This window comes from Somniosus microcephalus, chromosome 1 (genome assembly GCF_052327205.1).
Source record: "Somniosus microcephalus isolate GS21.2 chromosome 1, FLI_Smic_1.0, whole genome shotgun sequence".
Taxonomy (NCBI): domain Eukaryota; kingdom Metazoa; phylum Chordata; class Chondrichthyes; order Squaliformes; family Somniosidae; genus Somniosus; species Somniosus microcephalus.
The window spans coordinates 57,850,170-57,876,156 of NC_140987.1; the positions used below are offsets into that span (position 1 = coordinate 57,850,170).

A 25,987-nucleotide genomic window follows, 5' to 3' on the forward strand; every position below is an offset into this window, starting at 1 on the left:
CCAGGATCCAATCCTCTTTGATGTTGTAAAAAATATGATTCATGGTCCTTGTGGGCGACACAACCCTTCTCCCTGCATGAAAAACAATGCATGTACAAAAGGGTACCCAAAGCCACTCCGCGAAGAAACTCAGCATGGGGTTGATGGCTATCCTTTGTACAAGAGAAGGGGCAAAGAGTGGAGGTTTCAGCACTGAGGTAAGAATGCGAACTCAAAAATCTAGCGACTCAGGTCAACCTGTTCCGTCAAATCAGACAACACAGCAAAGACAGACATTTGAAGTTGACAACTGTTGGATTGTTCCTTACTGTCCATTCCTATCCAGGCTCTTCAAATGTCACATCAATGTGGAGTACTGCCACTCAGTTAAGTCTATCAAATATGTGTGCAAGTACATCCATAAGGGCAGTGACCAAGCTGTCTTTGATCTTCAACCAGCTGGAGAGCAGAATCAAAATGATATCACCACACATCTGATGGGCCGTTACATCTGCAGCAATAAGGCAGCCTGGTGAACTTTTGGATTTGACATCCACAACCGTTACCCCACTCACGAAATTGGATATTCACTTGCAAAATGGACAAAGGATTTTATTCCGACCAGGAAATGCCAGCCAACGTGCCGAGGAACCTCCAAAGACAAAACTTACAGCATTCTTTGAGTTGTGCCAAACAAATGATTTTGCCAAGACACTTTTGTATCATCAGGTGCCCAAGTACTACACCTGGCAGCCAAACAAGACATGGCGGGCTCGGCGCCCTGGAGCAGGTCAGAAGGAAGTTCCTGGTCATACAGGGGTGTACTCGTCAGATGCACTTGGCAGAGTCTACACGGTCCATCCAAACAACAGAGTGCTTTCACTTTCGTCTACTCCTCCATGACGTTGCTGGGCCAACATCATTTAATGACCTCAAGACTGTCACTGGCCATATCTGTGACTCCTTTTCAAGAAGCTTGCCGCAGGAGAGGACTCATTGAGGATGACATTCATTGGCATGCGACGATGACCGAAGCTGCTCTGTCTTACTCCCCCAATAGGCTACGAAATCTCTTTGCCATTATAATTGCCCTCTGCAGCCCTTCCAACCCGATGCAGTTGTGGGAAGATCACCGAGACAGCCTCACAGAAGACATCTTACACCAACTCAAGACGACCAACCCCACAATGACGCTGAACTTCACTGATGCAATGTACAATCAGGTATTGATGCTTCTGGAGGACAAGACTTTGGCATTGGCTGGCAAGTCTCTGACTAAGTTGAACCTTCCATCTCCCAATAGGAATGATTCTCCAGGTCTCAGCAGAGAGGTCCTCAGGGAAACCACCTACAATGTTGAGGAACTGACCTCCTTTGTCACCGTCACTGAACCTAAATTGGTTCCAGACCAGAAAGAGACATACAGGTTGGTTGTGGATACCTCACTAATGGTCATAGAGTTATACAGTACAGAAAGAGGCCCTTCGGCCCATCGTGTCTGCGCCGGCCATCAAGCCCTGTCTATTCTAATCACATTTTCCAGCACTTGGTCCGTATGCTATGGCGTTTCAAGTGCTCATCTAAATGCTTCTTGAATGTTGTGAGGGTTCCTGCCTCTACCACCCTTTCAGGCAGAGTGTTCCAGATTCCAACCACCCTCTGGGTGAAAAAGTTTTTCCTCTCATCCCCTCTAAACCTCCTGCCCCTTATCTTTAAACTATTCCCCCTGGTATTGACCCCTCTACTAAAGGGAAAAGTTCCTTTCTATCTACCCTATCTATGCCCCTCATAATTTTGTACACCTCAATCAGGTCCCCCTTCAGCCTTCTCTGCTCTAAGGAAAACAACCCCAGTCTGTCTCTTCATGGCTGAAGCGCTCCAGCCCAGGTAACATCCTGGTGAATCTCCTCTCCAATGCAATCACATCCTTCCTATAGTGTGGCGACCAGAATTGCACACAGTATTCCAGCTGTGGCCTAACTAGCGTTTTGTACAGCTCCATCATAACCTCCCTGCTCTTATATTCTATGCCTCGGCTAATAAAGGCAAGTATCCCATATGCCCCTTTAACCACCTTATCTACCTGCCCTGCTGCCTTCAGGGATCTATGTACATGCACACCAAGGTCCCTCTGTCTTTCCTAGGGTCTTACCATTCATTGTGTATTCCCTTGCCTTGTTAGTCCTCCCAAAATGCATCACCTCACACTTTTCAGGGTTAAATTCCATTTGCCACTGTTCTGCCCATCTAACCAACCCGTCTATCATCCTGTAGTCTAATGTAAGTTCTGTTTCACAAATTCCTTCATCTAATGTTGGACTTTGCTTTAGGAGGTAAACCTATTTGAACAACATACATCTGTAGAAATGCATGACCAAACTCTGCATACCTGGAGGTGTTTGTACATTTTGTGACCAATTTCTTCCCCCTTCTGTAGGATGAAGCTTATTTCCAAGAATGCTTGTTTATCTTCACATATTGGTAGCAACGGTAAGGGTTAGTATTTTTTCAGATTTTGGCTTAAATCTATTATAATATAAAAGGTAAGTCCAACAATTGAAATAGGATGGCTGCACTTTAATTAGCTTTTAGCATGTTTTTGTGCCAGCATCTATGGCTCTTTTGAAGATGCCTCACACGAGAAGTCTGGGAAAGTCTTTGTTCTGTTTTAATAGGACTTACTAACTATTTAGAATAGTTCATGTTGGGTGCTATTTCCAATTCTGCCTCTGAAATCTGAGAATAGGGGATCAATTTCTTTCAGACTCTGCATTGTTTGATTTGCTCTTTTTGTTCTCAAAAATGAAGCGCTGTAGCTTGCGAACAATGAAAGAAGCCTAGAATTCTACATGGAAATTTACATTAAAGGGCTAATTGAGTCCTAGCATCATTGAAGAAATATAAAATTACAATTGCCGGTGAAAGATTTGTGCAGTGTGGATGTTGGTCTTTCGGTATGTGCACATATGCTGTAGCCTGTTGAGCATTACTCTCAAATGTCTGCCATGTCTGCCTTGTCTGACTTACAGAATAGGTGGGTGCATAATGGAAAGTTCAAATAAAGGGACATTTTTCTCCTTGTGGACTTGCCATGGATTCGCAGAATTTATGAAGAAAGTTCTATGACTTTTATTAAATGTAATTCTGCTTGTACCTGAGCCAGGTAATAAGCTTAATTCAAATTTAATAACTTTTCCCTAGTGCTTTCTGGCAGCAAGTGAAGACCATTGTTTCTCGTTGGACAAATTATTTGGGAATAAAATTTGACCACTTCCTGGGGAAAAATGAAATAAAAATGTTTGCCACTTGTCACTACCAATCCTGTTTGGGATGGTGTTCACTTGTTATCCTGAAATGAGGTGGTTACCAAGTTGGAAATCCAGCCAAACTAGGAAAAATTGATCTGAAAGCCATTTTCATACTTTTCAAACCAGCCAAAGAGAAGAAAGTTACAAAAGTCATGCAAAGTCGCACCATGCCATAATTAGCCTTAGTTACAAATTAAATAAGAGTCTAAATGGGGTAGAGGAGCAAAGGGAAACTCTTTTTTAATTGGCACCTAAATATCCGGAAATCTCTCTTAACCGGCAAAATTCAGGAGTGGGTTCAGGTAAGTTTTACTATATATTAGTGGCCGTGTAACCAGGGTTCCTGGCTCTGTGGCCATGTACGGGGCTCTCGTACCTTGGTAAGTATACCTTTCTGTAATCCGTACTTTTTGATCAACCAGGTCCCGTCGGTGCCGGATAAAAAAGTTTCCTACATAGATGCAGGTTAATAAGGTCATTTCTAAATTTGCCAATGACGCCAAACTTGGGGGTGTGGCAAACAGCGAGGATGACACCAATCGACTGCAACAGGACATAGAAAGGCTAGCAGAATGGGCAGACAAGTGGCAGATGGAATTTAATAGAGAAGTGTGAGCTGATGCATTTTGACAGAAGGAACAGGGAGAGGCAATCTACACTTAATGGCACAGTTTTAAACAGTGTGCTGGGACAGAGGGACCTGGGAGTTAATGTGCATAAATCCCTGAAGGTGGCAGGACATATTGAGAGCATGGTTAGCAAAGCTTATGGGATCTTGGGTTTCATATATAGCGATATTGAGTACAAAAGTAGAGAAGTTATGCTGAATCATAAAGCGCTGTTAGGCCACAACTGTTGTATTGCGTTCAGTTCTGGTCACCACAGTTTAGGAAGGATGTGAAGGCCCTTGAGAGGGTGCAGAGGAGATTTACCCGAATGGGATTGGGGATCTTCGCTACAAGGACAGGTTGGAGAAGCTGGATTTGTTTTAATTAGAGCAAAGGAGGTTGAGGGGTGATTTGATAGAGGTGTACAAGATTATGACGGGTTTGGATAGGCTAGACAGAGAGGCTGTTCCCACTAGTTGATGGTACAAGGACTAGGACACAGATTTAAGGTTTTGGGCAAGAGATACAGGGAGGATGTGAGGGAAAACTTTTTTACGCAGTGAGTGAGGAGGACCTGGAACTCGCTGCCGATGGAAGCGGGGACACTCAATGTATTCAAGGGGAGGCTGGATAGACACGAGGGAAATAAACTTGCAGGGCTATGGGGATAGAGTGGGGGAATGGGACTGACTCGATTGCTCTGCAGAGAGCGGACTCGATGGGCTGAATTGCCTCCTCCTGTGTCGTTATGACTCTCTGCCAAGCTACAGAAATCCCTTGGAATGCTTTTTGTATCTCAATCTGTCAAAACATTGCTGAAGAAATAGCCACCCTAGAATATCCTGTAAACTGGTTGTACAGCAAGGATATCTTGAATAATTTAGAAGAACCATATTGAGATATGGGTGGTGAAATAATGCATTTTCTGAGTTCAGAACTCTGCATGGGAGCTATATAAATACAAGCTGAGCGATAGCAATTGTAATCTAAATAGCACTTCATGGATTAACCATAAATTTCACAATTTTCCTCAGCCAGCTCTATTAGTATGGTTGTTATTGTGAACTCCTGTTTTACTTTAGTAATCTTATTGCAAGAAAAAAGTTACCAAAAGCCGCCATCTGAGAATGTCCTTTTGAAACTCTAGCTGATTTGGAAACCTTCACTATATCTGAGAGTATGTTGTCACGCAAGGCAGAGTTGCTTGTTTCTGCTTCGATTCGAGTTTGTTGCCAAGAACTGTAGCATAGCTAGGAAGGTTTTCTTGGGCTGGATTTGTATGATTGGTTGTTGCTTAGCCTAGTAAAAAATAGAACATATGGAATCTGACAGTTGTGATGTGTCATCAGAAGCCTAGCACGGACCCGACTGACATCAAATCCATTGCAAACTTTGATTGAGAGTACAGACAGTTGAATGATTCTGTAAATGTGTGCGCTACATCCAGTTGGGCTACCAATTTCTTTAGAAGCAGAGTACAACTGCTTTGACATCCAGTAACTGGTCTGATCTGTCTGCATTCGACAAAGATGATGACTTTAAGCGAGAAGTTGATCGAAAACAGCAGTAAAGGAATCTACAAAGTTACGCAAATTCTAAAGGACAAGCTTGTTTCTCGATATTCTCCTGCTTCATTGCTATATTCAAGAAAGCGACCTCGTCATTGTAAGCAAGATATGATATAATTATCTAGATTTGACTGCTTGAATAGTGCATGATACATGAATACTTGACTGAGGTAGGCTCTTAAGTGATTTTGGTATTTTTAAATGATTGTCAGAATCATGAAAATCCAGATAATATTGGCCCTGCACTTTCCTGTCGGGGCTGAAAGAGTCTTAAATTGCCATAATCGATTTATGTAGCCTATGACTCTGGAGACTTTATTGGTTAAGTCATTTACTACTTTTATTACTGAAACTATGAGCTATTAACAAAAAAGGTCTCTGGAGTGGGAACTAGCATCTTTTGAAGCCATACCTGGCTGAAAATAGTTGTTGTGATTAACTTCCATGTAATAGTGTGCTGACCATCAAAACTGTGAATGTGATTATACTAGTTATGTTACTAGTTTGTTAATATCTTAATGAAAAGTCACCATGGTTACTTGCAATTTTCATTCCTTGTAGATGTTGACACTGCAGTTTACAAAATTAGTAAATATTTTTTAAGCTGCAACATCCCACTATTTTAATTAGTCTGAGGGGTACTGGTAAAAGTCTCTGCAGCTTTGTTAAAATTTATACCACTGGTTGATCTTCCATGGTAGTGCTTCTGGACAAAATGTTCACAAATTCTTTGTGTGTGTGTGTGGCAATTGTTAATGTTATCCGTTAGAACCTCAGCGTCCATCATCAAACAACCGAATGTGAAATGCTTAAATATTTAATGAGTGGACAGTTTCAAACTTTTCCCCTAACATAGTAGATGATGGGCTGAAATAATTGTGCACGGAAATTAGTTTAGAACCAATTGGTTTACACTGTCGCAACCAAGTAGTAAATAAGCTGCAGTATGCACAAGTTAGTGTGATTAATTAATAAATTGTAGAAGCAACCCACTCTAGTTTTATTTGACATTTAGGTCTATTCAAAATGACAGTTTTTGGCAGGTAGTCCTGGGCACGGTGGCATAGTGGTTAGCACTATTGCCTCACAGCGCCAGGGACCCGGGTTCAAATCTGGCCTCGGGCGACTGTCTGTGTGGAGTTTGCACATTCTCCCTGTGTCTGCGTGGATTTGCTCCGGTTTCCTCCCACAGTCCAAAGATGTGCAGGTTAGGTTGATTTGGCTATGACAAATTGACCCTTAGTGTTAGGGGATTAAATACGTGGGGTTACGGGGATCGGGTGGGATATGTGTCAGTGCAGGCTCGATGGGCCGAAATGGCCTCTATCTGCACTGTGGGGATTCTGTGTGAATATATCGGCCCTGGAAGGGGAACAGCCCAGTTTAGAAGGCTTATGGGGTGATCTAATCAAGGTCTTTAAATCGATAGAGATTCAATAGGGTAGCTGCAGACAAACTATTCCCTCTGGTGGGGGAATCCAGAACAATGGGGCATAATCTTAAAATTAGAACTAGGCCATTTCGGAGTGAAATCAGGAAGTACTTTTTCCACAATGGGTAGTGGAAATCTGGAACTTGCTTCCCCATAAGGCTCTGGATGCTAGGCTGGATCAAAGGTGGGTAAATAGTTTTTAAAAAATTCGTTCATTGGATCTGGACGTCGCTGGCAAGGCCAGCATTTATTGCCTTTGAGATGGTGGCGGTGAGCCGTCGCCTTGAACTGCTGCAGCCCCTGTGGTGAAGTTAAGGAGCGATTTCCAGGATGAAGGAAATGTGATATATTTCCAAGTCAGGATGGTGTGTGACTTGGAGGGGAACTTGGAGGTGGTGGTGTTCCCAAGCGCCTGCTGCCCTTGTCCTTCTAGGTGGTAAAGGTCACGGGTTTGGGAGGCGCTGTCGAAGAAGCCTTGGCAAGTTGCTGCAGTGCATCTTGTAGATGGTACACACTTCAGCCACGGTGTGCCAGTGGTGGAGGGAGTGAATGTTTGTTTATGGTGGTCGATGGGGAGCCAATCAAGCGTGCTGCTTTGTCCTGGATGGTGTCCAGCTTCTTGAGTGTTGTTGGAGCTGCACTCATCCAGGCAAGTGGCGAGTATTGCATCACACTCCTGACTTGTGCCTTTGTAGATGGTGGAAAAGCTTTGGGGAGTCAGGAGGTGAGATACTCTTCACAGGATACCCAGCCTCTGACCTGCTCTTGTAGCCGCAGTATTTATGTGGCTGGTCCAGTTAAGTTTCTGGTCAGTGGTGACCCCCAGGTGGTTGTTGGTGGGGGATTTCGCGATGGTAGTTCTGTTGAATGTCGAGGGGCAGTGGTTAGGCTCTCTCTTGTTGGAGATGGTCATTGCCTGGCACTTGTGTGACGCGAATGTTACCTGCCACTTATCAGCCCAAGCCTGAATGTCGTCCAGGTCATGCTGCATGCGGGCATGGACTGCTTCATTATCTGGAGTTGCGAATGGAACTGAACACCGTGCAATCATCAGCGAACATCCCCATGTCTGACCTTTATGATGGAGGGAAGGTCATTGATGAAGCAGCTGAAGATGGTTGGGCCTAGGACACTGCCCCGAGGAACTCCTGCTACAATGTCCTGGGGCTATAATGATTGGCCACCAACAACCACAACCTTTGTGGTAGGTATGAGTTGGAGATACTGATCAGCCATCATCTAATTGAATGGTGGAACAGGATTGAGGGGCTGAATGGCCTACTCCTGTTACTGGGCTAGTCTTTATTTATTTGAGAGAAGTTGGGGGAAGTTGAGGAACGAGCTAATTTTATAAAAAGTTACGGGTCATTCGTGGAAGCTGGGAGCTTCAGTGGGTTAGATCTGTCTTTCACCTAGGAGATTTGGGTTAGAGTCCAGAACAGGATGCAGTTCCTTTTGTCCTTGTGGTTATTGAGCTCCTACAGTGAAAGACATTTCGCCAATGTCGACCCAGTTCCTAGTGAGCATTAGCATCCAGCATTAAATTGTCTATCTCACTCGAGCAATAAGGATAGCTGGTGTGGAAAAATAGAAATGCCAGATTGGTGCATTTTGGTTCAATGTTTGACATGATACCAGAGAACTCCATGCTCTTTGAATAGTGCCATAGGATCTTCTACATCCACCTGATCAAGCAGATTTAATTTCTTATCCAAAAGGTGCCACCGTTGATAATCCAGCACTCCCTCAGTACTTCACTGCACTCCCTCAGTACTTCACTGAAGTGTTTTGAGATTGTGTACTCAAGTCCTGGAGTGGGGCTTGAACCCACAACCTCCTGACTGAACCGATTACAGCAAAGGCACTGTTTGTGCTTTAAATAACAAGAGGTTTTCTCAGTGCAGTGGTGGGGAAGCCCTTTAGGGAATCCAACCATCATAAGTAAACAAGCTGGGGCGGGCATAGAAGTTGTTTAGGTGCTTTCTGTGCTTTAACTATGGCGATTAAAAATGCAGAAAATGCTTAAACACTTGAGGCCTGTTCCCTTTCATGTTTGAGAATGTGGCTTTCGCAGTGTTGCACTAGGAGGAAAGTACTGGAGTAGGGAGCGGGAAAGGCCACTCCAGAGAGGAGACATGGGGTAAGGTTAGCATGGTGCACAGAGAGGCAGCAACGGTCTTAATTTCAATCTGCTTAAGACAGATTGCACTGCATCTGCTGTGTAGCCAGAACTGGGAAAGCCCATTTTGAGGTTACATATGCTTAAAAAGTTAGCTATACATCATAACAGATGGGTGTAGTGGCAGTGTTACAGGAGGTAAAGTATAACACTTATAGGCATTGCATACTACATGTGAGACTTTTAATATGTTATAGATATGCATGTATAACTTAAACATTACAGGGAAGCAATCCATACACTGGTTTTGGCTGGTGTAATAGGTATGGGAAAAGAAAACTTGATCAGTTTATAACTGGAGTTCACATGCCGAGATGAGATTACAACAACATTATTTGTATTTATATAGTGCATTTATGTAGAAAAACATCCCGAGGGGCTTGCAATTACTCCAGTGCACAATATCTTTTATAATACATGCTGTTACCGTCATAGTAGCATCCTCTCTTCCGACGTTCTGTGTGTATTAGGAGGTTGGTGTGAACAATGACCACCATAATGGAATCACTTCATCTTCATCAAATCAACATCCATACGACCAGTGTTGTTACATTTTTTAATTCCATAAGATTTAGCTGGACATATTCAGAACTTTACTGTATTGTCTAATACTTAATTGCTGTTGCAGTAAGTTTATCCAGTCTTAGCGCAAGTACTTTACAGTAATTGCTTTTTAAGTTTAAGTCCTGTACTAACGGATACAAATTACAATATCCAGATGTGTTAGAACTGTCCTTTTTTAGCTTTGTATATTTGAAGTGAGGGATTAAACACATTGAAACAAACTGCAATTACAATGTTGTACTTTTTATAAAAATAAAGTTGAATGTTCAGAAAGGAAGTATTGAATACTATACACCAGCTGGATTAACTAGGATATCCTGGTATTGTTGTACTTAAATTGATTAGAAGCAGCACCTGCTATGTAGTCTCAGATGGATATTGATGTGTGGAAACATTTCTACACAGTTGCAACTTGATGGCATTGCACCATTCCTTTTAAATTGGCTTCCAAAAACCAGAGGAAAAGTCAGTTTTGTATGAAAAATATTATGCTTCTGTTTGTGATTGAAGAGCAGATGTATATTAAAAGTTACAGTTTTCTGCTAATTGACATAAATAATGTCCATAAACAACAGCATGGGGATTAAGATCCAACTACATTTCCCAAAGGTTGTTTTAGTGATCCATAACTATGCATTGAGCACAATGCTCCAGAAGTGAACATATTTTAATATAGGAGCTCATCACCATTATTCATAGCAGGGTATGAAGAAATAGTTGTCTGTTAAACTCTTGCTATTGTTCCTTTTCTTAAAATCTTATTAATTTGTTTTCATTGCTTTAAGTCTTTTGATTTTGGATTGCAGAGATCATGTTGAGTTTGTGTAAAGTTCTCCAGTTTCAGAAAGAAGCAGTTGCTCATGTCTAATGCCTGTTGACCACCAATTTTCTGTTAATCAGTTGTAGTCGACAACAATTTGCTTTTATTAGCGTGTTCACAACCTCAGCACATCCCAAGTGCCTCACAGCCGATTAAGTACGTTTTAAATTGTAGTCACTGTCGTACAGCAAGAAAATGTAGCAGTCAATTTGCACTGCAATGTCCCACAAATAACAGTAAAATTAAATCGTTTTCAATTATGTTGGTTGAGGGATAAATGTTGGCCAGGAAACCGGGAGAATCTCTGCTCCTCTTCAAATAGTGTGACGATGCCCTTTGTCTCAACTAAGGAGACGGGGCCTTGTTTTAATATCTCACCCGAAGCACGGCACCTCCGACTGTGCAGCACCTCCTATGCACTGCACTGAAGTGTCATGCTCCAGTCGAGTGGGGCTTGAACCCACAACCATTTGAGTGTGGTGCTTCAAAAGAGTAGTGTTCACCCTGAAACTGGAGCGAAAGGCTAACTTTCTTGACTATGTAGAGCTGCTGCTGTTATATGAAAGTTCAGATTTGAAGGACTTGTAAAGCAGCAAACTCTGCATTTCCCAGAACTGGAAAGGAAATTCATTGAAGATCTGTAACATCCAGAGCACCTCTTCCACCATGCACCCTTCCCCTTCTATATTGAAGACTGGCTGGAAATAATTGAAATGGTCGAGAATTTCCTTTTTCTTTTGATAGAGATTTTGTAATTTCATGGGTTTCCCACTGGCACTTTCAATTTTTTCTTTTGAAAATGCTTTTATTTTTGAACATTTATAACTCTCAAACTTTGGTCAACAACAACGCAGCAGATAGTACAAAATAAAATCCTATATAAAATATGGGGCACATCATCTTTACATTCTGTTGCTCTTTGGGAGGGGAAATCTTTTTATGCATAGTACAAAACAATCTGTGCAAGGGCTTGCAGTAATGGAGAGGTTTACTACTCTGGAGAACTGAAAGCTCAAGTGCAATATTAGAGCTGTAGTTTACAGTACAGGAGGAGGCTATTCAGCCCATTGTGTCACGTATTTACAAATCTTAAGGGAATAGATAAGTTGAAGCTCAATAATGTGTAGTGTGCCACAGGCTGTAGAACCCGGCTACATGGGCTGAAGCTTAGAAGAAGGAAAGTGCACAGTTTTGATTTACTATTTTATGCTGAGTGGTGAATGTGTGGAATGGACTGCCTAGGGAAGGGGTGAAGGGAGATGGTGTGAAAAAATGTAAAATAACATTTTGAAGGAATAAGCAACTGAGAGGCATTTGTTTTTGGGACCCGCCAGATGGACTACAGACTCTTCTTGTCCTGTATTTTCCTCTGTTCCTTTCCTATGTTCCTAAATTTTATTATTGCAATTTAAAGGGATAGAGCTGTGGAATCTGCTATTTCAAAAACATTGATTCACTGAAATTTGGTTTTCTTTTCAATTCTGGTTAAAATGTCAGTTAAAAATGAAATTTGAAGACTTGTAAAAGCATCTGTTCTACTTAATGTCGTGCAACAACATAGCTCTGAAAGCAGAAGTACATCAGCAGTGCCCTCATCTGGTGACAATAGAGCAGCACAGTTTAAAAAGTCATGGAAATTTTTGCAAATTGCTTGGATTGAAATGCAAAAACGAAGGAGAAATCAAGTAAAACATTTTAAAAAAATTGTGGGTTTTCTGTCCATTTCTTCCTCCTCTACTCCATTTCAGACCCAGTCCAAGTTGGCAATAATTTCAAATATACATAATCCATGATTGGGTCTGAAAATGAGTATCTAATTTGCTGTCACATAAGCAAGCTGTGGTGATTGGACAGCAAAGAGCTGCCCTAGAACTGCATTCACACGTCTATCAGCCTACTAATAACATTTTAGACTCAAAGAAAACTGATGCCAAGAGACTTTTTTTTATCTGTTAAATTACAAGCTGGAACTTGGGAGGAGTAACCAGCTGAACAAATCAGAATAGCCTTTGAAGGTCTTTTGATATATATGGTAATACATTACTTCAAATCCTGTATCTTTGGAAACTAAAGTCAAACATTAAAGCCAAAAAGTTTCTCGTGATGTTCGGGTAATCAGAATAAAAAAGTATGAGTGCCAGACTGATAGAGGAGATGTGTCTGCAATATTGACACAGGCAATTAGTACATTTATTTAGGGTTTAAAATTTAAACAGTCGTGCATTTATTTTTAGACTGTTAAAACATTAACTAAATTTAAAAAAAATTTGCTTCTGTAGGTTCTGTTCTACCAGATTTAACGGAGCAGTTCTCGCCCCCAGACCTTGCACCAGCAATCCTAGTGAAGTTAGTAGAGGCTGTTGAAAAAACAGGTAAGATGAACAATCTGAATTCATAACTTCTAGGAGTTTCTGAAATGGTACTTTTAGTTGAGATACATGTTAGAATGTGAGTTTTGTTTTAAAAAATGTCCAAAGCAATCATTATAAGCACAGTATGGACAAAATGACTTGTAACTAGTTTTTGTAAAAATGAATTTTGTTTGGGTTACAACTATTAATGTAACTCCGGTCTGGAGACTGGTAAGAAATGTTAATTCTTTCTGGAATTGTGTGTGGTATTTGCTCAAATAGATATTTTTAATTAAGAACACTCACTGGCTATCTATTACACAACCAATTTGCAGATGATTCTGTCAAATGGCAAATTTTCCTAAATGCTTCCAGTAATTCTTTGTTTCAAATATTTATATATCTGAATTAGAATTTCTAATACAATACTGGCAACATTAATAACAGCCGCAGTTTTACATTTCTGTCTCTAACCCCATTGATCTAGCAAGCTAACATATGTTAAGTTTTCTAGATTCAAAACAAGTCAAATCACAGTAACTTTACAATTGCACAGCAGATTTAATTGAAAGCTGCCCATCTCCTGCTGTATCCCTTTAACAATGCTGATTCTTTTGTAACGTGAGTTTTTCTTCATTTATAATCAGGATAACATGTCTCATGGAAGAACTAAAGTGTAGAAGCTACTGTACCTTTGAAATTAACTGCACTTACCTAGGAATGCTGCAAAAGGGTGGTGTTTGACTGTTTCTCTTTAGTTCTCTAAACTGTGTAGCTGATCAATTTGTCACTCTTGACTGCATTTTTACAGTTCCTAACTTTTCTTGTATGACTGGGAACTTGTAGCTCACCTTATGTAAGCATTTTGATCTATATTTTACAGGTCTAGAGAGTGCCAATTTATACCGGACTTCTGGTTCATGTGGTGATGCTGAATTAAAGCAGTTGTTGGATTATGGTAAATATACGCCACATTTGGATGTTTTCCAAGTTGCAACACTTCATGCTTGGTACAAATGTATGCACTGAGTTTCTTTCTATTTGTGGTTAAGTATATTGCCACTTCAATTAACTTTTACTCCCTTTCCCTGCTTATACCTATCCCCTCATTATAATAAATTGGTGTTACAGTAGCATCTTTTCCTTTTTTGTGGGGAGGGGGGCGGTGGGATGAAGTATTGCCAATTCTCAGGTTGTAAAGTCACAGCATTTGCGTAACTTCAGCGGGTAGTTTCTGAAACGCAAGTTGATCTGGACAGCCTCGGATTTCTTTTCATTGCAGAACTGCTTTGTATGTATGCTGGATTACCACTAGGGGGCTTCTTAATGCTGTGTATTGTGTTGATTGTATTACAAAAATTGAAAATGGTGACTTAAGCAAAGGACTAAAAGGTGGTATCTGATTTTAGCACAGCTAATGTATCCCATTGATAATCGAGATCAAAATTGTTCCTGCCTATTCAACCCTGATTTTTTTTCTTTACACCTAATTTTAGTTCTGCCCAATGCTTTGTAAATGAGCTTGTTACTTATGAATGTACTGTACGCTTTCTCAGAATGGTGTACATTCCACTACAAAGCAAAAGGTAGTCCTTGTAAGCCATGATCTCAATTAAAAAGAACCTCCGTGTATATTCATAGTCTGCGACAGAAGAAATTTCTATCTAACTCTTTACCCCCTCCAATTTTTCTACCCCCTTTAGAAGATGCTTATGTTGGTTTTGGTATCACAGAGGCCAGTAGCCTCTAGTTCCGAGTTCAAAAGGCCAATCTATAGTGACCTAGACATTGAGTATCAGCAGACTCGTTGACCAGTGGAACTATCACAATTTTGCCTGACCTTGTCTTCATTTAAAGTCCACAGAAGTGCACTTCCCAGTGTAATGGGCCCCCTGGCTGTTTCTCTTCCCTGCCTCGGGGCAGGGCAGTAGTATTCATGGCCCCACCAGTACTGCCCTGGCTCAGATCAGTTACCTCAGAATGGACTAGAGATTGAACCTGGGCCCTTACTGGTTAGCAGGGTGCAGTACTGCTCCACGTAACCCAACCATTGGGGGGGGGCCCTGATGTGGCTTCTATTTGTGGAAGTGTATTTTGTTGTGCTGAGAATCTGCCTAGCACGTAGGCTCTTTTGCAGGTATATCCCATAACAATGCCACTGCTTTTTGTAAACAGATTTCTGCATTCTTGTAACTCTATGCCCTCTCTATAAAGGCAAGAGTTCAGTAAAACTCACAACAACCAGTTTGTTTTGAAAATATTTCTAATAGTCATGTGCATTTCTCAATTTACTAGATGCAGCTTCAGTGGACGTTGAGCAGTTTGATCTGCAGTCACTGGCTGACGCATTAAGGCAATATCTTCAGGATCTGCCAAATCCAGTCATTCCAGCATCCATCTACAGTGATATGGTTTACATAGCTCAAGGTAAGAGAGAACGAACTTGCATTTATATAGCACATTTCACAACATCAGGATACTGCAAAGCTCTTTATAGCCATGATGAAGTGCTTTGGAAGTATAGTCACTGTTGTAATGTAAGGAAACGCAGCAGCCAATTTGTGCGTTGTAAGGGCCCACAAACAGCAATGAGATAAATGACCAATCGAGCTGTTGTAGTGGTGGTAGTGGAGGGGATAAATACTGCACTGTCATGTCAGCTGAGATTGTGTGTCCTGGAGTGGGGTTTGAACCCATGATTTCTGATTCAGTGTACTATCGCTGAGCTAGCTAAGCATAAAATCATGGTCAGATAGGTTTTTAAAAAAAAAAGTCTGTGTTGCCTTTTGATCAGCGGCATGCCTGAGCTCTTTGAGCTTTTGCGTGATTTTAGTGGCTGACCTGACTCTCTCTCTCTGCTACTTTTATCTACTTCATTTGGTTGACTTTTTAATCTGGTTTAAGGACAAATTCTCCAAGATTAAGACCCAAAATTTCAAACCAGATGATAAAACATTAAGTAGTTTCAGTTATAACAACAGAAAATGCTGGAAAAACTCAGCAGGCCAGGCAGCATCCGTGGAGAGAGAAACAGTTAACGTTTCAGGTTGAAGACCTTTCGTCCGAACTAGAAAAAAGCAGGAAATGGAAAGCAAGTTTAGGGGCTGGGAAAAGGGGCAGGGGACGAAAGAACAAAAGGGAAGGTCAGTGATAGGATAGAAAGCAGGAGAGATTGAGAGACATTGAGATATTCAAGCAAGAGGAGGTGGTAATGGGACAGGTTAACTTTTTTCCAGTTCTGACAAAAGGTCGTCGACCTGAAACGTTAACTCTCTTTCTCTCTCCACGGAGGCTGCCTGGCCTGAGTTTTTCCAGCGTTTTCTGTTGTTTCGGATTTCCAGCATCCACAGTATTTTGTTATTGAAGTAGTTTCAGTTAATGTGTGCTGACTTTTTTATATTTGATCGAAAAAACGAATCCACCAGAATGTTCAAGTAAAAGGACACGATACAAGGAAAGTGCAGCAGTGGCTTCATTAATTATGCTATGGGGTTGAGTGACCATTTTGAAAAGTTTAGGATAAAGTGTTCTTTTATTCTGTCTGCCCCCACCCCCACATGCAATTTGCTTCATATCTGCTTTTAATGTTTGATGCTTACCTCTGACAACATTTTTTTGTAGATGTTGGTAAAATAAATGATATAACTTCTATAATATTGAATTCTTTGGTTGTGAATCTTAAGTGGTCTTAAAATTTGTTTAGGATCCAGTTGACATCACACATTACGGTCAGAATCTGAGATTGTTGCTCCCTTTATTGAACTTAGATTCTGTCCTCCTTGTTTGCAGAAACTTAGCAAGTTAAACTCATTAAATGTACGAACTAGGATAAATACAATATTCCTATGATGGTGATAGGCCTCTGACTTGATCTTGATGTGGCACACAAAGTACTGAGACATAACCACTATGTGGTGTAAAGTTTGGGTGTAATTATGTGGCAAAGATTAAAAACGCAGAAGACTTCTTGTTGCACAGTCTATAGGGCTGTTAACCTGCACTGTGCATAGACCTATTAACCTTTTATACAAATGCTTAATGCAGGCAAAGGATGTGGTTGTTGGTCTTATCTGCTGTATCTATAAATTGCCCAATCATCTGCCTTCTGAGAAGTAGCAGACCTATAGTATCATACATACTAAGTATTTGTGGTCTACATTACAATGCGTATAGTTTTCCACTAGCTGCCCACTGTACCTTTTTGAGGATTTTCTTTTCTTGTACCGGACACAGATTACTAACTGTCAGTAGTCTAAACGTTTCCTTAAAAATAGTATGTTTAGGTGCACTGGATTTTGATCGAGAGCTGAATGTTAGTTCTGTTGCCTCACTGTTGCCAACCATGATTTTAAATTTCTCCAACTGCAGAGGTACTCAATACAGAGGAGTGTGCACAGTTGCTAAGGAGAGCTATCCGGTCCCATAATGTGCCTCACCAGTATTGGCTTACACTTCATTATTTGATCAAGCATTTCTGCAAACTTTGCCAAAGCTCCGGGAAGAACAACCTGAGTGCAAGAACATTGGCAGAAATCTTTAGTCCTTTGCTTTTTAGACAACAGGCAGCAAGGTATGTATGCTACCAGGAAGACTGTTTCCTAAGGTGCACTCTTATGTATTTTGTGAAACATTGGAAAATGTACATTAAATACCAAATTGCTAAAAATGTTTGTTAGCAATGACATACCTATTTTAAAATGTTATGTATTTTGTAAAAGCAGAAATGTTTCGGGTTCAAATTTGATTTTGGTTTAATTTTTCTCTTTGGTTATCTAGCTCAGATACAAATCCTGAATACAACATAAAAATTATAGAAGTACTTATAGCCAGTGAATGCCACGAAACACAAACAACACAAGCACCAGCGCCAGGTAAGATCCGATCTAGCTATGCGTCTTGGTTAAATGTTAAAAGTAACTTGTGGCTTATGTAGGGCTGAGTGGTTTTCTGACTCTAGGCAGGATTACTTTTTGTCTTTTGTATAAAGAACTAATAGTTATAAAATGTAAACCATTCAATTCTGAACTAAATTAAATTGTTTATGTAAATCTATAATGGTTTCCTTTCTCTTCAGTGCTTCTGCATAGAATGACTTTATCCTATATTTGTTACATAAAGGTGTTTTTTTTCATTTTGTGGTTGGCACTCATTTAATTCTAAGAGGTCATTTAAGTAAGATGACTTAGTGGAATTTTTTAAGTGTATTTTGTTAAAATGGAAGTTTTATATGGTGCTGGACAATTTAGCTTTGCTGTACTGGGCTCAGTGTTACAGCGGCACTCAAAATGCATGTAATACCGATGTACTATCTAACATTATATTGATGCCTTTGGTGAGGAACTAAATTTCAGAACAGTTTTTAAGTAGCTCTTCATTTTTAATGTATCCTTGAAGAAAGGTTTTAATGTGAACCTAGTCAGCAAGACTCCGAGATTGGGTCTCTTCCTAGCTGTCCCATTTAGACTCGGTCTTGCGAGTATGAAGGAGCAAGTGGGCTCTCCTGCAGAACCTTTTTGCTCACTGCTGTTTGGTTTTTCTTTTGCAACTGATTCTTCAGTTATGGGATTATATATTAAAGTTAAAATATAATATACCATGCAGCTTTTTAAAAAATACTGTTGTGCAGTATAGGATACTGCATTCTTAAGTGTATGTTTTAATTCTTAAAGATGCAAAAATGTATCTGATCAATGCTACATACTCTTGTACATTTCTTTATAATAAATATAAATGTCATCAATATTTCTAACCTGAATAAGTGAGGAGAAAATTATTTCATGACTTCCTTTAAAAGACTCTTGTCAGGGTGTTTTAATTAACTGGTTGCTCAACTAGAATTTGTTATGTAGCTTAGTTGTTTCCAACTTGTCTCTAACTAGACTAACCTTACGGTGTTCCATCATTCTTTTACCCTCTGCCCTTCTCCCTCTCCTTTTTTGGATGGGTTGGAATAGGGGGAGAAGCCATTTGACCTCTTTAAAATTGTTCAGTTTTGGATGAAGAATAAAGTTTTACATCTTGGTCCAAATTCGAACACATTGCAGCATGGAGTCATGAGATTTAAGAGTTCAACTGCTTGTATTAATTTTTGACTGAATGCAATTCAATTTTGCTTTCTTGTCAAGGCCATTGTCACAGACTTGTAGATATGGTGGAAAAATAGCTCACGTAGCTGAGTGTTAAAGAGCCCTCTGCATTTTCAAGAGTGATCAGTGCATTGGAATGGACTTCATTTGGGAGTCAATTGGATACTGCAATAGGGGCAAGCTAAAGCACTTCTGGATGACTGCGCTTAGTGGGCTGCATGGCCTCCATCATCTGTAATTATCCCGAGTCCTTATTAAATTGAAAATCAACAGTTGAATCAAGGATTGGATAGTTTGTTAGAACCACTGTTGTGTTGGTGGTAAGATACAGATTTGAGGCCCTTGTCAAGTTCCTACTTTGGCTGTGCTGCTGTGAGAAGCTGCCTCCCACAGGTGGGAGCCTCACTTTTTTTTTTTCCCCAAGACATTTAAAAGACTCAAAAGCAAGTTTGTAACATTCCCAGGACGTTTGCTGGACTGCCCAGGGTCTGTGAAAATGTGGCTTCCTACTGGGCTGGATTCATAATGCACTTGGTGCAAAGTCCAAGCAGTGTGAAATTACCTACTCGCGATGGTCACATCTCTTGCTGTACTACACTTGACCTTGTACTGCCACTTTTGCATTCATGCATACTTGAAATCACTTTGCATTGATGTGAAAATGGTAGTATAATGGCAGTGTTAAATTTCACTTGTGTTAGCAATGCTTTATCAGTATCATCTTGTTAGACTATGCCATAAAATCTAGTATGAGAAATGGCATAAATAAACTAATAGATTTAATGCTGCTGACTAAAATAATTTTAGTGAGCAATGTTGCATTGGGAGGCTTTCATGGGGTACGGTAACATGGTGGTTATATTACTGGACTAGTAATCCAGAGGCCTGGAAAATAATCCAAGGTGAGTTTAAGTCCCACCATTGCAGTTTGAGTATTTGAATTCAGTTAAAAGTCTGGAAATAAAAAGTAGGTATATCAAATAAAGGTGACTATGAAGCTGTCAGATTGTTGTAAAAAAAAAACAACTAGGGAAGGAAACCAGCTGCCCTTACTTGGTCTGGCCTGTATGTAACTCCAGCCCCACACCAACATGGTTGGCTCTTAACTTCCCTCTATGATTTCCCTCTATGTGGCCTAGCAAGTCAATCAGTTGTATCACAACTTTCTCTGGGCAACTAGAGATGGGTAATAAATGCCAGCCTTATTAGCAACGACCACATCCCTAGACTGAATTATAAAAAAGGAAAGGTCGTGGTTAGCAAAAACAGAAAATTCATTTTGATTCTCTGATTCGACTGGCTTGCTGCAGATAATACGTTTACACATGTTTACACATTTTTTAAATGGAAATGTCAAACCATAAACTCTTAAAAGATATGTTTGCTCTCATGAGCTGAAAATGAGCAGGTTGTGCTATAATGTTTTAAGTTCATATTAGTGCCTGTAATCTCAATGTCAATGTGTATATGTAAAAGCATTTAGATCTGTTTAAAGGTACTATTTTAATTAATGTGATGACAAGAAGCAGTATCCTTTTCCATTTTTGGCATTCTGTTTCTCCATTAAGGAGTCCCAGGGCAGACATGGTTTGGGTGTAGAGTAAGGGTGTCTGCATTTTGCACCAAGAATATGCTTTAATCCCAAACTCAAACACACACGCCACTGCACTGGCGTATTTTTTTTTTCCCCCTTCACATTTCCCGCATTAGTCATCCTTTTGGCCTGAGTGAGATTGCCAGTTGTGCTGAACTGGGCAAGACATCTTCAAAGTCATTTAATTGAAGGCCCTTACAGCTAGAGAGAGAGCGCACAAGACTTTCCATCCCATCAGTGTACTAGTGTGCTAACCCACTAATCCACTGGTCGTATTGTAGTTATCACAAAGAGCATATTAAAAAATGTCATGGCAATATAGTGCTTGAAAGTTGATGTGTAGAAATTGTAGCTCCTTAAAGCACTCGTTATTAATCGTTTGGAATTCCTGTTTACTAAACTAGTAAGTTAAGGTTTGCTGATTTTAAGGGCACAAAGTGTGGCCTCAGCCATTCCCTTTTTATCTCCTGAAGCCCAGGATCAGAGCCATCAGTTATACCCAGTTAGTTTCCAACTGATGTTTCTTCTGCTTTTGTCTCAATTTATACTCTTGATGGTTTAAGAACTTAATAGATTTGTGGATTAGAACAAAGAAAAACCCTCCTAAATCAGTTCTTTAGGATATGTAATGGTCAACTGATTGCCTCTGTCCTAAGCCATAACATTTAATGGCATGTCATGTATCCTGAGATGACAGCTAGTGCTGTGCATTAAACAAAAGCACAACAGTAGATGCTAAATGATTAGAGCTCATTCATTTTGACAGTTTCTTTTATGTGTTGCACGGGAAGTCTCCTTAGGCTAAGTGCAGAGAAAGGAAGAGGGGGTTACAGTATTTGCTTGAGTTAAGTTAAATCCAGTTGCTAAGTTGATTAGTCAGAATGATGCCCAAGCATAGATGGATTATTTAACTGTAAGCTACCTTCTGTGCCCATGCTATCATTCCAGTCAGCCTGTTGTACAGATCAGATTTTGTTAACCTTAAAGTGGTTGCATCAATCTTTGTTCCCCCAAGCAAAAAGTGTTCAGTATTAGTAACATACCTGATTATTAGTATTCAGATTTGATCTTTTTGGTTTTCATTCATTCATTTGCTGTGGAATTTTGGCTGATCGTGTCTGTCTATGTAGCAACGTACTTCAAAAATAATCCATTGGTTGTAAAGCACTTTGGGGAGTACTGAGGATATAATACATTTGTAAATATATTTCTTTTGTGGAACCTGAAAAAACTTCTTGGTCAACTATACGTCCTTCCAAGTGTATTCAAAACTGTAGGATGCCGAGTATGCCATCTCTTAACACCTTGGCTTATACAGGAAACTTTGTGCTATCCGGCACCGACGGGACCGAGCTGTTGCCGTTCCCTCAAAACTGCCGGACACACCAGCGTTAATGTTGAAGCATACGGAGCTTTTCATCTCCGTATCTGACAACAAACACCTGTTGCTTAGCAACAGCTTCTAAACAGTCGGCCCGTACCTTGGAAGTGTCTCTCTGAAGCTGTTGCTAAGCTACAGAGACTTTGTAGAGCCTGACTGTTGGGGGAAAAAAAGCCACGAGAAGAAAAAAAAAACCTAACAAAACGGCTCCTGATTTTTGCCGGTGGCTCGAGCTTGCCGGACATTTAGCCTCCAGATAACACACAGTTTCCTGTAATATGTTTTTGTGTAAATTCTAAAGGATGTGTAACAATGTTTGGTTTCTTGCAAAGAAATGCTTTAGTCTAGATTTCTAAAGCATCAGTGTGCACCTCTATGTCCTGTTATACTGTATCAGCAGCAGAACACACTGCAAAGGAAATATCGTGCTCAGTGCATATAAGGAAAATGTAGTTTACTGCAAATGTGTGCAGAGCCTGAGTAACTGCTAGAAACTGTTTTAAAGCATCTATGTATTTTGAGTGTTTGTGCACCAACAGTGAATCTGTATTTGTGTATTTCTTGCCTCTGGTTAAATAGAATTGTAGTTCTAAAATACTATACAAAATCTATAGGTGGAGGTAATAGAATTAAATGAATGACTATCTTGATGCATACAACTGAATGATTGTAGGAGTGGCCGAGATAGTCGGTGATAATGCAAAAAGGTTAAATAATGGCCCGTTGCTTCAGCTTTAAAACCAAAGCATCTCCACAAACCTAGAACAAAAGCAAAATACTGCAGAGGCTGCAAATCTGAAATGAAAACGGAAACTGTTGGTCAGGCAGCATCTATAGAAACATAGAAGATAGGAGCAGGAGTAGGCCATTCGGCCCCTCGAGCCTGCTCCGCCATTCAATGAGATCATGGCTGATCATCCAAATTCAGTACCCTGTCCCTGCCTTCTCCCCATATCCCTTGATCCCTTTAGCCTTAAGAAATATATCCAACTCCTTCTTGAATATATTTAATGAATTGGCCTCCACCGCCCTCTGTGGTAGATAATTCCACAAGTTCACCACTCTCTGGGTGAAGAAATTCCTCTTCATCTCAGTCCTAAATGGCTTACCCCTTATCCTTAGACTGTGACCCCTGGTTCTGGACTCCCCCGCCATCAGAAACATCCTTCCTGCATCTAGTCTGTCCAGGCCTGACAGAATTTTATAGGTTTCGATGAGATCCCCTCTCAATCTTCTAAACTCCAGTGAGTATAAGCCCAATCGACACAATCTCTCCTCATACGTCATTCCTGCCATCCCAGGTATCAGCCTGGTGAATCTTCGCTGCACTCCCTCCATGGCAAGCACATCCTTCCTCAGATAAGGCGACCAAAACTGCACACAATACTCAAGGTGTGGTCTCGTCAAGGCCCTGTACAACTGCAGCAAGACATCCTTGTTCCTGTACTCGAACCCTCTTGCTACGAAGGCCAACATACCATTTTCCTTCTTAACCGCCTGCTGCACCTGCATGCTTACCTTCAGCGACTGGTGCACAAGAACACCCAGGTCTCTTTGCACTTCCCCTTCTCCCAATCTATTGCCATTCAAATAATCTGCCTTCCTGTTTTTGCCACCAAAGTGGATAACCTCACAGTTATCCACACTATAGTGCATTTGCCATGTTTCTGCCCAATCACCCAACCTGTCCAAATCGTACTGGAGTTTCACGACATCCTCCTCACAGCATACCCTCCCACCCAGCTTTGTGTCTGCGAATTTGGAGATATTACATCCAATTCCCTCGTCCAGATTCATTAATATATATTGTGAATAGCTGGGGCCCAACTAGTCACTGCCTGCCACTCGGAAAACGACCCGTTTATTCCAACTGTTTGCTTTCTATCTGCCAACCAGTTCTCTATCCAAGTCAATACCTTGCCCCCAATCCCATGTGCCTTAATTTTGCACGCTAATCTCTTATGCGGGACCTTATCGAAAGCCTTCTGAAAGTCCAAATACACCACATCCACTGGTTCTCCCTTATCTATTCTACCGGTTACATCCTCAAAAAATTCCAGTAGATTAGTCAAGCACAATTTACCTTTTGTAAATCCATGTTGACTTTGTCCAATCCTGTCACTGTTTTCCAAGTGCTCTGCTATTACATCTTTTATAATGGACTCTAGCATTTTCCCCACTACCGATGTCAGGCTTACCGGTCTATAATTCCCTGCTTTTTCTCTACCACCTTTTTTGAATAGTGGGGTAACATTAGCTACCCTCCAATCCATGGGTACTGTTCCAGAGTCTGTGGGCACAGACTTTGAGTTTGGACTTTGTTATATTTTACATGAAGTTTTATATTTATCCTGAAGAGGGCTCTGAATATTAAAATAAAATGTGCTGACTTTTGAGGCAAGCATTTATATGTAGTTTGTTTTTCCTTTTTGGAATTTCCCCCCTCCTCCTGAAGGTGCTGATGTTTGCTAGCTACAATTCCATGAACAGACAATTGGAATCTTGTCCAACCCGCCATTTTTCATGTCTGATCCTATTCGACTGTAAAGAGCATCACAGTCAAGCATGACATAAGAACATAAGTAAGAGCAGGAGTAGACCATACGGCCCCTCGAGCCTGCTTTGCCATTCAGTAAGATCATGGCTGATCATCGACTTCGACGCCACTTTCCCACCTGATCTCCATATCCCTTGATTCCCCTAGAGTCCAAAAATCTATCGATCTCGGCCGTGAATATACTCAAAGACTCAGTCCAAACCAAACATTGTTTTTCTGCTAGAAGTGTCAAGTAAATTAATCAAGAGCAGGAGCACTTGCTGTTGTGGTATAGATGTATTTTCCCTTTGCTATTTTGTTCAGAACAAAAACTTGACGTGATTGACATGTCTTCAGGACTTCCTCATGGCTCTGAGGTTAGGTCGCTGTCTGAGACATACAAGCCAGCAAGGTCCAAAGCTTGATACATAGAAAATTAGAAGATAGGAGTAGGCCATTCGGCCCCTCTAGCCTGAGATCCTGGCTGATCATCCAAATTCAGTACCCTATCCCTGCTTTCTCCCCATATCCCTTTAGCCTTAAGAAATATATCTAACTCATTCTTGAATATATTTAATGAATTGGCCTCAACTGCCTTGTGTGGTAGAGAATTCCACAGGTTCACCACTCTCTGGGTGAAGAAGTTCCTCCTCATCTCTGTCCTAAGTGGCTTACCCCTTATCCTTCGACTGTAACCCCTGGTTTGGACTCCCCCGCCATCGGGAACATCCTAGAAACATAGAAGATGGGAGCAGGAGTAGGCCATTCGGCCCCTCTAGCCTGCTCCGCCATTCAATGCGATCATGGCTGGTCATCCAAGTTCAGTACCCGGTCCCTGCTTTCTCCCCTGCATCTAGTCTGTCTAGTCCTGTTAGAATTGTAACATCCCAATGCCCTTTTCTTAAGTGCATAATTGAAATTTACTCTCATCCCTTTGAACGTGGTAGTTGGCTCTGACGTGTTAATGTAGTTCACTGTCTAGGATTCTGCTCCCATTCCTTCTACCTCTGCCCCTGATGGTATATTTATTTCTACAATTTTTATTTGTGTGTCATGACAGGGCATTTGGAAAATCACTATGATTAGGCAGAGTCAACAAGGTTTTATGATGGGGAAATAGTGTTTGTCAAATCTAATCGTTTTTTTTGAAGGTGTAACTAGGAGGGTAGATGAAGGGAAACTGGTGGATGTATATTCAGAGTTTCAGAAGGCATTGTTACACAAGATTAGGGCTCATGGGATTTGGGATAATATATTAGCATAGATTAAGAATTAGTTAACGAACAGAAAACGGTCATTTTTGGGATGGCAGGGTGTAACAAGTGGGGTGCCGTAAGGATCAGTGCTTGGGCCTCAGCTATTTACAATCTATATCAGTGACTTATATGAGGGGACCGAATGTAATGTATCTAAGTTTGCTGATGATACAAAGCTAGGTGGGAAAGTAAGCGGTGAGGAGGACGCAAAGGGATATAGACTGGTTAAGTGATTGGGCATGAAGGTGGCAGATGGGTTATAATGTGGGGAAGTATGAAATTATCCACTTTGGTAGGAAGAAGCAGAATATTTTTAAAAGGTGAG

General features: G+C 40.8%; 1 protein-coding gene across 3 annotated transcripts in view; it reads left to right on the forward strand.

Annotated features, from left to right (window-relative positions):
- Positions 1-25,987, forward strand: part of pik3r1 (phosphoinositide-3-kinase, regulatory subunit 1 (alpha)) — a 108,000-nt gene that overhangs the window by 64,225 nt on the left and 17,788 nt on the right. For 2 of the 3 annotated variants that reach the window (XM_085981788.1, XM_085981797.1), the window contains 5 exons: positions 12,738-12,830; positions 13,693-13,767; positions 15,105-15,236; positions 17,178-17,379; positions 17,586-17,680. In XM_085981788.1, coding sequence (XP_085837914.1) covers positions 12,738-12,830; positions 13,693-13,767; positions 15,105-15,236; positions 17,178-17,379; positions 17,586-17,680 — 597 coding nt within the window. Of the gene's footprint in view, positions 1-5,227; positions 5,561-12,737; positions 12,831-13,692; positions 13,768-15,104; positions 15,237-17,177; positions 17,380-17,585; positions 17,681-25,987 lie in introns of those variants that run through there. The other variant, XM_085981806.1, reaches the window with a different exon arrangement.